Consider the following 12,692-nt stretch of genomic DNA (forward strand, 5'->3'; position numbering starts at 1 on the left):
TTTAAAGTTTCTGCTTTGTATAATAGTCATCTGTACATCTTTCTTGTTATGTACCTTAGAGATCTTGAGGGCATGATTCTTAAGGGCATGATCTTAAGCATTTTGTATTATATATACCATATAATACAGTGCCTTATACAATGTAAATACTTAGTAAATTTTTATTGAATTGAAGTATGAAAATATTTATTACTAAAGTATAATATTGTTTACACATCTAATATTTTATCCTTTAATTTTAGAGACTATAAATATATGGTAAATTATAAGCACTCAATAAATGCTTATAAGACAAAGATGAAGAGAAAAGGATAACCTGGACTTACCAGTTTCTATTCCAGTTGTTATATTTGTGTTATTTTAATAACTAGGAGACAGAATTATTATAATCTGTGATTTTTTTTGAGTCAGTCACTGGTTTAGACACAAAAAAACACCAGTGAGGAAGGAAGTTGTTCAATTTGTTAGGTTTTAGCATGGAAAAGGTATAACAGTCCTGACTATTCTAAGTAGAGCTGCCATCAACACATTATCAGTTCAAACACTGGTACTTGACAGAGCTTGATGCATACCATCCATCCTCTACCATTAGCAGTAACTAGGGTCTAACCAATTTCGGTAACAGGATAAAATTCCTTAGGAAGAAATGTCCTCAGGAGATAAGAGATCAACCGAAGGGCTTGTATGCATGCATATAAGCATAACCAATGGACAAAAAACTCTGGGGAGGGAGGGCATTTATGGGAGTGGGGGTGGGGTAGGGATTGGTAAATTATGTACACATATAATACCTTAATAAAAAAAATAATAAATAAATAAATAAAAATAATTTTTTTTTAAAAAGGAACCCAACATAACCTGAAATGTCATTACGACCAGTTAGAATGGTTTTACTGCAATCTGTTTAAACATGATCCAAATTTACTTATTCCAAATAGGAATTCAAGGTTGGTTTGATATCAACACATCAATCATAGTATTTTATTACATTCACAGAATAAAAAAGAAAGAATAAATATATATATATATATGTGTGTGTGTGTGTATATATATATATATATATATATATATATATATATATCACCAGATTCTGAAAGGGTACCTAATAAATCCAATAGCCATTTCTAATAAGACTCTAAATAAAATGAGAAGAGGAAAAAATATCTATATATACATGATAAATATTTTACCAATATTAAAATGCCATCATCACACTAAATAGTAAAATACTGAATCAATTTCCATCAATAAATGAAGTATTACAATTATTCAATATTATTTTGAAGAGTGTAGCTAATATAATACAATAGAATATGAAAAAAGGGTATAAATATTAGAAAACAAAAAATATTTTAGTAATAGATTATATAATTGTATTCCTTTAAAAAAATCCTAAGAGAATGTAGAGTTTCTAAAAAAGAAAATGCTATAATTAATGGAATGTGCTGAGGTGGTTAAAAACCAGAGAAAAGGCATATTATTCAATAACTTATCTTTATATAAGCATTAAACAATTTAAAAAGGAAAATGAGAACATCAACATTAAAGCTCTATAGGACATATGACCCAGTTTCTTAAATGAATAAATACTAGAAACAAAAAAAAATGTGGAGGAAAAAAAATGCAGATTAAAGGAGAATTAAAAAGTATCAATAAGGGATAATGTAAGATCTTTTGGATTCTAACTGGGGGGAAAATAAGTTATGGGATGTTAAGAATAGGAGAAATTATAAATAAATTGTTTTTGCAGTTCCACTTCTGCATTTCTGTTTAGGATATGAAAATCTGCAACATAATGCCACTCCCAGCAATACTAAAAGGCCAGTAAACCTACAAAATAATAACTTTCCTTGAACTCATTAGGGATCCTAAATCACAAGGCAATAAAGTAAAGTGAATTGCAGAGTGACAAGCCCCCGTAAGGAGAAACAAGACACAAAACAGTCTCACTTTTGGCAGAGCACAGGAGAAAGAGGATGTTTCCATATAAGTGAATAATCAGAAGTCCCTGGCTGCTAAGGTAGACTTGCTGGTACTGGCATGCAGGAAATGATCAGCTGCTGGAGCCCTTCCAATTCCCCAACCCCTTCTTTCACAAGACACAAAAGCCTTAAACTCCTGAATGTACAAGCTGTAAACTTTCTCATCCAAAGGGCCCATGCAAAGATCCATTGCTACTGGAATAAAATTGAAGTAAACCCCTCTGCTCCTGGAGAAAGGGTAGGAAACCTTCTTGAGCCCCAAATTCCACATTAATACTAAGCAGGGGTCTGCTGCCACTGAAGAATGGTCAAGCACTGGTGATAGAGGTCTTTTTTTAATAATAGATATACAGTAACTGCTGGAAGCTTGAAATGAAGTAGAAATACTGAAAAAATCTCCTCCGGCACTCTCTTTCTTTTGAGCACATAGCAAAAATTGTCCTACTTCTGGAAGAAATTAAAGCCTATGGTACAATAAAAATTATAAATAGAAATAATAAAACCCAAATCCAGTTCAACTCCTGACTAGATTAACTTAACTTTAAATACTAATGATGTAACAGAAGGATTGGTATGCCCGTTAATGTATATAAATATTATTTGCCTGAGTCCTACTGTTGATAGAGATAGAGATATATAGATATATTGTCCAGCCTGAATAAAAAGCAAGAAAGAGTAAACCACTACTTTATTAGGAGATAAAGCAATCAAGAAAACCAGAAACTAAGATTAACCAGATGTTAGGACTATCAGACTGGGGGTTTAAAATAACTACGAAACACATAAACATATATAAACAACATATATAAAAATAATTTTTTAGAGAGATGAAAATTATTTTTAAAAAGTCAAAGAGAAATGCTATTAATAAAAACACAATATCAGAAATGAAGAATTCCTTCAGTAGGCTCATCAGTATATTGGCCACAGCTAAGGAAAGAATCAGTAACTTAAAGATATGCCAATAGAGATTATACAAATTAAAACACTAAAGGAAAAAAGTAAACAAAACCTAACAGTGGATGTAAGAGCTCTGAAACAACATATGGTCACAATTCATATAACATAAGTGCAATTAAAGTCCCAGAAGGAAAAGAGAAAGAAGGGGGAAATATGCGAAAAGATAACAGCTGAGAATTTTCTGAAATTAATTCAAGACAACAAACAAAAATCCCAGAGATCCCCAAGCAAGGTTTTAAAAAAATACACACACCTAGAAATATTATAAATTAAACTGTTAAAAATAAAAGATAAAAAGAGGCTGGCCAGTATGGCTCAGTGGTTGAACATCAACCTATGAATGAATCAGGATGTCATGGTTCCATTGATGGTCAGGGTACAAGTCTGGGTTGCGAACTTAATCCCGAGTAGGGGGGCATGCAAGAGGCAACCGATCAATGGTTCTTTCCCATCATTGATGTTTCTATCTTTCTCCCTTTCCCTTTCTCTCTCCGAAATCAACAACAACAAAACTAATATTAAAAGATAAAAAGAAAATATTGAAGAGAGCCAGAGGACAGGGGGTAGGAGAATTTCAATAGAGAGAAACAGAAATGAGAATTAGAGCCCACTTCTTGGAAACTAAGCAAGCCAGAGACAATGAAGTAACATCTTAAAAATACTTGAAAGAAGACATTATTTTTTTATTAATCCTCATCTGAAGATATTTTGTCCAATGATTTTTAGAGAGAGTGGAAGGAAAGGTGAGAGACAGTAAGAGAGATACACTGATGTGGAGACACATCGATTGGTTGCCTCCCACATGAGCCAGGACCATTGCCAGGGATCGAGCCTGCAACCAAGGTTCATGACCTTGACCAGAATCGAACCTATGACCCTTCAGTTCACAGACCGACACCCTAACCACTGAGCCAAGCCAGCAAGGGCGAAATAATTATTTTTAACCTATTTTTAGGTGTGATAATGATACTGTGTTTATATACTTTTTTTCCTCGATAGCCATTATACTTAAAGAATCACTAGGGATTGCTTCAGAATAATCAGGAAGGAGGGTTCCCTAAGTGGAAAGGGTAGAGATAAAGCAAGATTGACCATGAGTTGATGATGATTGAAATAAATGAACATATGGAAATTCAATTATGATATTCTCTCTACTCATTATTTTTTTTAATTCAGTCATTTTAAAAAAATGGAAGTTTATTTTTTTTTAAAAAAAAAAAGCAGAAATAGGTAGATGAGGGAAATGTATCATAACACACATTCCACTAGGTGTTTTCTTCCTTATTTATTTATTTATTTATTTACCTACCTATTTGCCTATAACTCTGCCTCTAGCCTTTGATTCATAGTGGGCTCACAGGTTTCCAAAATTGGGTCACAGCCACCCCTTCCAGAAACACCAACCCAACAAAGCCTACCGGTGCCAAAGCTCTCTTCTCCACACAGAGAGCACCGTCCCGAGTCCATCAGGTTTGAGAAGAATCTCCATCCAGCTGGGGTCTCATATACAGGGACCTTCAAGGACTTGGCCACTCTGAAAAACAAAATCCAGGGCAAGAGTCAATTCATATATCTCCTTTCTTTTCTTCTCTCAGCACAAAAGGATATCTTTAGGCTCTATTAATCCCATACATAGATTTCAAAATACCCTGAACAATATTGACAGTTTTTAGGATGTCAAGCCATAAGGTAGAGAATGATAAATAGCCTAGTCCAGTGGTTCTCAAGTTTTCTTTCCCAATAATATAGAATATATTAATATAGAGAATAGTCTCACATTTATGTTTCTATGAATGTTCCTTTATCTTTGTGTTGAGATCTGACTTGGAGGATCTCAGAATCTAAATTAAGATGGTATTTGGGTATAGACACTTTGAAATATTGTTTGACAGTATCTAATAAAGATGAATATATACACATATCTTATGGACCAGAAATTCAACTCCTAGAAATTACTAATGATATGTAATGGACACTGTGGTGAACTGCTCAGCTTCATCCTAAACACACACACACACACACACACACACACATTTTAACATTTTTAGGATTAGAACACTCATTCTACCAACTGCTAAGAATATTGATGGATGACAGCTCACAAATGTGACCCCCCCTCTCTGGGAAAGAGAGATATGTCACTCAAAACCATGCTCACTCCCCTGGGCCAGTCCACATCCAATAACTGGTTGGTGAGGGATATGTAAAGGTCCAGCCTCCTTGCCTCTAATGGGCACAACGCTCTAGGGATATTTCAGCTCCAGAGTATCCTATAGGTTGGCTCTGGCCTTTGTTGCGACTGCATCACAGTCCAACTTCTATGTCCAGTCTTCCTTTCTTACTCCCCCATAGGTATTGATCTCAAAGGCAACTTTGATCTTGATGGCAGAAAGAAATAAACTTCCTATAAGCAAATCAGAGCTGCTTCTGGGGAACACAGTATGTGATATTACTCAACAAAATCTTATTTACACAAGATTTTACAAAAATTATCATAGAATCTCAATATCATAATAATAATAATAATAATAATAATAATAATAATAATTGAAACAATCCGAATGTCCATCAAAATAGAATGGACAAATAATTTACAATTATAACACAATGCCATAAATTCCACTGAATGAACTATTCATATATGCAATAACTTAAATAAATCTAACAAATGTAATATTGAGTAAAAGAAACCAATAACAGCTCAGCTAGTGTGGCTTGGTGGTTGAGCATCAGCTTATGAACCAGGAAGTATGATCTGATTCCCAATCAGGGCACATGCCCAAGTTTTGGGCTCAATTCTTTTTTCTTTTCTTTTTTTTAAAATATATTTTATTGATTTTTCACAGAGAGGAAGGGAGAGAGATAGAGAGCTAGAAACGTCGATGAGAGAGAAACATCGACCAGCTGCCTCTTGCACACCCCCTACTGGGGATGTGCCCCCAACCCAGGTACATGCCCTTGACCGGAATGGAACCTGGGACCTTTCAGTCCGCAGACCGACGCTCTACCACTGAGCTAAACCGGTTTCGGCTTGGGCTCAATTCTTAATAAGGGGCATGCAGGAAGCAGCCAATCAATGATTCTCTCTCATCATTGATGTTTCTATCTCTCCTTTTCCCTTTTTCTCTGAAACAATAAAAACGCATTAAAAAAAAACAACAGCAAATATATATTGCATTGTCTCATTTAAATAAAATTCAAAAACAGCTAAAACTAATCAATGCTATAAAAATTCAGGCTCAGAAGTTCAAAGAGGTGAAGGGTTTTATTCAGGTCTCACAGAGGTAAAAGGCAAAGAAAGAATTTGGACCCAAGTCTGATTAGTCTCTGCTCATGTTCTATTTCCCTACATCATTCTGTCTTCCCAAATGTTTTAGTGCTTCAAGAGAAACACTAAAAAGGTACACAGATCTCAAAGCATGCGGGGAAATGAACTGGTATGCAGACATTGACCTGAGGAACTTTACCTTTTCCATGTGCCAGCACCCAAAAGAAAAAGACACCAAATGCCTGCCACTAGCAAGGTGTAGTTATAAGTGTAGAATAGGGGTGTCGAACTCAATCAGAGAAGGGGCCAAAATCTAAAATCCAGCCTAAATCGAGGGCCGAATGGTTTACTGAACAGTCATAAACTGTCATTGTGATGGAAACGCAGCAGAGTGCAGTGATGACAGCGCAGTGCGGGCCACATTGCAAGGCCTGGCGGGACGGATTTGGCCCGCGGGCCTTGTGTTTGACACATGTGGTGTAGAAGATGGTCATGCAGAGGGACAGGCAAAGTGAATGGGGAAGAAAGATGCACATAGGACAAAGAACGCAATGTAATGATGATTTCTTTAAGTGTGATTCTGGCCATCTAGAAGAAAAACATATCTAGAAACTCTTGACACAGGTTAATAAACAACTCCCTTTCTATAAAATCCAAATATAATTAATGTGTTCAGGATCTTAAAAAAATATGGGCTAAGTCTCTTTTAAGTTTGCTTTAAAAAGAAGCACCTTTTTGATGTTACCTCAGGGTCTGGTTTCACTTTATTTCAGTGGTCTAAAAAGGATAGACAAGTATGCTTATAAATTGGTAGGAGCAATGAAACAAATGCTCCCCAAATTGTAGATTGAAGGTAAATTTCAAAGCCATTAATATCATGCTCTGAAGTTCAAGGAAGGAAGACTAATTCAGACAGAAGCTTTCCAGGGGCAGCACCTAGTTAAAGCCTGGGTCAAAATTAATTTAGCACATCTGAATGCATATGATTACCAAATAGAGAATGAGGCAAAGATGAAAGTAGACGCAGGCGTCTTCAAACTACAGCCCGCGGGCCACATGCGTCCCGCAGAGGAGTCTGATCCGGCCCGCCAGGTTTTTTGGGCAGTGAGCGCAGCCGAGGTGTTACAGTAGGAATTAGTAGTTCATATAGTCCGGCCCTCCAGCTCTCTGAGGGACCGTGATCTGGCCCCCACTTTAAAAAGTTTGAGGACCCCTGATAGTAGAGGGTGTGGGTATGTGTAATTTTTGGGCAAAACATTCCTGGAGATTCAAAGCCAAGTTGGCAGATCTAATGGGAGGGAAAAGGATTTCCCCAGCTCCCACCCTTCCCAATAAATCACTGTCAGGAGGTCATCAGGCTGAAGAATGAGGTTGGAATTTAAAGGACCGGATACGTTTATAACTATGAGCCACAGTTGTAGCTATGCAAGCTAAGATAACAACATTGGTAGTTAAATTTCAGGATCTTGAGCACGAGTTGATTGTGTCCTGGAGTCAGAAAGGAATTCCTCTCCCTCCTCCTACTAAACTTGGGATTCATCCCAAACAGCATTCAATAGATACCATTCCCTAGACTGGTTTTTGGCTGGAAGCCCCTCGTGAGTCTCTGAAACCTTTTGGTACAAAAGCTCAAAATAAAGCTGCTCATGCTGAGGGTCTGCACCTCTCCCCTTGACTCTTTCCACCAAGTTATGGAATGACTTTCTAGGAATGACCAGAGTATGAAGGAAAATTAAAAAAAAAAAAAATGAATTTGGGCCACAATTCTCTTGCAAGTGGGAGTGAGCCCTAGTAGGAAAAAAGAAGAAAAAAAAGAAAAGGAAAAAAAAAGTAGATATAAGCTCCTCAGTATGGACTTAAAAACTTCAAAAAATGTGGCTTCAGGTTGGAAATAGCCTTAGCCTATCTTTCTAGCAGTTCTCCCATGATACTCCCTACATGCTCCTGAAAAGCTGGACTATCTTTTATTTTTCAAATATGCTCTTGCATTTTTTTATGTTTAAGTCTGAGACCTTCATGCTTTTCATTTTACCTAGGTCAGTCAAAGGCAAACTCAGTCAACACAGCCAAATAACAACAGTACAATAATTGAAATTTCTTTTGAGAGTCAAATTTTTTAAACTTAAACTTCTTCTAATGCCACTTCTTCAAAATAAACTTGTCCAGGCAGTGGTATTTTGTGGAAGAGCCACACTCAAGAGGCCAAAGAGCTGCATGTGGCTCTCGAGCCACAGTTTACCAACCACATACCTACATTAATCCTTCTTTCCAATCTCTGCCAAAAGATTTCACGTGGCATCAAGACCTGTCTTAAATGCCCTGCCATCACGAAATATGTACAAATCCTTTTCCTAGACACACAGCTGGACTATACTTCTGACCTTCCTCACAGCTAGCAGAGGCCACATAGTGGTGAATGGAGTTCTAGCCAATGGAACCCAAGTGGAAATGACATATACCCTTTCATATCTGGCTATTAGAACTTTCTATCCTCCATGCTCTTTCTTGTACAGCTTAACATGAACAAGCTCAGCAATCCCAGAAACTAGATGTTAAGGATGGTGGACCCACAAGATGGAAGAATTTGAATCTCTAAATTAGTATTTCGAGCAGAATTAATTACCAATTAAAAAAAACACCTGTTTTTAATTTTTGAAGACTGAGTTTTTAAGTTTTGCTATGTTTGATCCATTATATATTTGGGGATAAGTTTTGTAAAAGAAACTCCATTATCCTAACTAATACAACCCTTGTCTTACTGCCACCATCAATCCAAAGTAACCCTTCCTGGTCAGCCCAGGGCAGCCTGCACTAGCAGGACTTCCCACTGGAAAGCTGGGGAAACCCATGAAGGACTTCTTTGAGAGGACACCTGCATAGCCTTCAGCATGGTACCTGCCACATGGCTGGTGTCCCCATGGGACATAGCTTTTCCCAGAAGAGGTTCTTTTTAGGCTTGGCCACATTCTCTCTCTTAGAGGCTCAGAAACCACCAATGGACAGAAAGATGCTTTCAATGATATTAAAAAGCATAAATTAGCAAAAACAAAACAAAACAAAAAAATACAACACACACACACATACACAAACAAAAAAAAACTAACCCTTCCTGCCACTGAGCTTCCTCTAACTTGGTATGGGTCAGAAATTATTTGAGGCAGGGACTACTACATCTTATATACCTTTATAGTTATTAAATATCTAGGATAATATAGCACCAGTCAGACCTACCCTCAAAAAAATGCTGTATGATTTCATTTGATTAATATCTATTATTTAAGTTGTGTTGTTGAATATCAGGAGGGTATGTATATCTATTTTATACTTATAGTTCCCTAAATATATAATTCATTTCTGCATGTTTTACTTAAATTAGTCGTTATAAGCAAAGAGAATTTCTCCAGGTAGTGGGGCTATCAAGATGACAAAGGCATTCTTGAAAATAGGAGCTTAAAGAATTGGGGTGTGACCAAATGAGAATCAAAGGACTGAGGATAAAGGTTTCTTTAGCTTGTGAAAGGATAGCAAATAAGTGACTAAAAGGAGGATTAACCTAGGCAATGACTGATATAACTAGTGCAGAAGCATACCTAGCTGCTCTTGGATTCCTACTTCAAGCTTATTGTAATAAATTTAAAGAGGACAAGATCCAGATCAGAGAGGAAGGGAAAGGGAGAGAGGGATAGACACATCAATGATGAAAGATAGAACCCGAAACCTAAGCATGTGCCCTGACTGGGAATCAAACCGTGACCTCCTCGTTCATACGTTGATGCTAAATCACTGAGCTACACTGACTAGGCAAAATGTTTAATTTAAACCTGTTCAGTCTAAAATTTGACAGTAGATTACTGGCAATTTATCCCCATGGGTAAACTAAAGAAAGACTTGGGGGAGGGGGACTAATAAGAATGAGCAGAATATTTCACAGTTTAGGTCTAAATACATATAAGGAAAAGACTGATGAATTTTAACCACATTAAATTTTGTAAAAATGTTTATTTGTCAAAACCCACAAAAATGGAGGTATGCCATTAGATTGAAATAAGATATTTGCAATGCAGAAAACTAAAGGATTAGTAGCCATCCTAAATAAAGTCCTATAAACCAAGATAAAAAAAAAACAAAAACCCTCAAATGACCCACACAATTCACAGGAGAGAAAAATTAATTGGCCAATATAGAAATATATAATAATCAGGAATAGATAAAGTCACACCTGCCACATAAAAAATAAAAACTCTAATAATTCCACATAGTGGTGGGAAATCAGAAACCCAAAGATTGATGGCAGTTTGTAAATGAATACACTCACACTCACTTTACAAGGAAATTTGAGAATTCCTAGTAGAGCCAATCAGGCCCAATGACCCAGCAAGGCCCTCTCTTGGATAACTCAAGGTCCTCTCTCGGGTCCCAAAGAAACTGGTGCATGTGCACTAGGAGATGTGATTCAAGGATGTCTATTTCAGGACTATTTCTGAGACAGAAAAAGAGTAAAACCAGAAGTAACCTGTTTTTCAGTAAGGGAATAGACAAACTGTGGTTTATTTAGACAGTGGCAAGTAAACAACCATGGTTCAAGGGCTCCAAAATATAAAAGGCAAAAGAGCCACAAAGAAGAAATTAAGTGTGTACCTCTGTCTTGCAAGATTATCTTAGACCCCAGCTATTCCAATTTCAGTTTCTCCCTCTTTAGTTCAACTTGAAAACCCAGTGGGATATGATTTCTCCTCTATAATAACAAGTTTCAGACATTGCAACTCTGAAGAATTAATAGGACTAAATGACTAAAATGATGAGATGCAACAGCATTTGGTTCAGAGGACCAGCCAGAAGCTGCTGATGCCACGAGAGCTACAGTGGAGACTGGAAGCTCTACCCTGTCCCATAGCTATGCCTCTGTAGGCAGAAACCAAGTCCATGCACAGTAGCTATAATTAACTAGCCTGGGCAATGCCTAAGATTCTTTTTAAAATGTTTTTTATTAAATTTTAGAGAGAGAGGAAGGAAGAGAGAGAGAGAGAGAGAGAGAGAGAGAGAGAGAGAGAGAGAGAGAGAGAGAGAGAGGGAGAGAGAGAGAGAGAGAGAGAAATAATGATGAGAGAGAAACATCGATTGCCTCTTACATGCCCCTACTAGGAATCAATCTCAAAACCCAGCAGGTGCCCTGACCGGGAATCGAATAAGGGACCTCTTGGTGCATGAGTTAAGGGTCCACACTCAACTGTTGAGCCACGCCAGTTGTCCAAACCCAACTGAAATCTGAAGGAAGGTGAGTCAGTTGATACAATCCACAGAGGTCAGCCTGTAGGACAGAGAGCAGGAAGTGGAGGGAAAGAGGATCTTGAGAGTAAATGGAAGATACACAGCACACTCTTCATCCATCAGACTGGTTCCTGACTTGTCCTGTTAATCTGCCCCTCCCTTCTTTGAGCTGCCCCTAAAACCCCGCCTATCACACACTCAGTGCAGGATATTGCATTAGATGCTGGGACATGAGACTCTATTAGTAATCTGTGTGCCTCTGGAGGGCAAGGGCTCTGCCTGGCACAAATTTAAGTGCTTAGAGATATTGGTTAATTCTGTGCAAGCATCACAGGGTCTACCTGAACACAAGCTCCTCCTACATGGGTAATTTAGATTCCGGAATGAGGTCCTTCAAGTACATGTGGGAGCAAGTACATGAGACCATTGAAAGCTCAGGATAAAGTTAAGCCACGGTGGATGAATTTCCAAATGGAATTATACCAAGGACTGGCTAAAAAGATTGATAACCTTACTTCTAAATAAGGGTACATCAGTTTACCAAGTGCAAGGCTATAAGTTTATTGTGAAAAAGTTGCAGATTGTTTTAAAACTGACCCTTTTATCTTTGTGGAATTCCTCAGAACTAAATGCTCATTTCACTGTAAAACTTAAAGGAGAGGGTAGGGAAATACTGCTCAGATTTGTAAGGAGCCCTTCACAGGACTGAGGTATCATTTAACACATGGGAAACACTGGTTAAGATTAACTGAGAAATATATTCTGTATATGATTATGGCACGGTGGACTTCAAAGGAATTTACTCCCTTTGGATACCTTTGAAGAACAAGGGAGAAGGAATGGGTCAAATACTCTTAAGTCACATCAGGATTCTCAGCAAGATGCCTTTCCCAGATAGGCTTAAGAGATGAGAAGCTGGAAGGGCATCTCAGGGAAGCAAAAATACCCCCCTCCGAGTCCTGGATGGATGGCAAAAAGTTCAGAGTGCAGCAGAGGGAAGCCCAACCCCAGGGTCTGTTCCTAGACTGGCCTCCTGGGACATCCAGGGGCATGACCAGTGGCTATGGTTAACAGCAGGGCTCTTGGGTATCTGAACCAGGCTCTTTCTCCCTGAGGAGTCTGGTCCTGGGGTTCAGGCCACAGGGAGCAGAAAGAGAAAGGAAGTGGGAAAGCAGCTGTTTGCATTCAGGATGACCCATGCAGCCCAGCCCCAG

General features: G+C 37.8%; 1 protein-coding gene across 1 annotated transcript in view; it reads right to left on the minus strand.

Moving 5' to 3' along the window:
* The window catches only part of PGM5 (phosphoglucomutase 5), a 159,851-nt gene that overhangs the window by 62,066 nt on the left and 85,093 nt on the right, over nucleotides 1-12,692 (minus strand). The window contains exon 7 of the mRNA XM_036433884.1: nucleotides 4,361-4,476. Within this exon, the coding sequence (XP_036289777.1) occupies nucleotides 4,361-4,476 (116 nt within the window). The remainder of the gene's footprint in view (nucleotides 1-4,360; nucleotides 4,477-12,692) is intronic.

This window comes from Pipistrellus kuhlii, unplaced genomic scaffold (assembly GCF_014108245.1).
Source record: "Pipistrellus kuhlii isolate mPipKuh1 unplaced genomic scaffold, mPipKuh1.p scaffold_m20_p_12, whole genome shotgun sequence".
NCBI lineage: Eukaryota > Metazoa > Chordata > Mammalia > Chiroptera > Vespertilionidae > Pipistrellus > Pipistrellus kuhlii.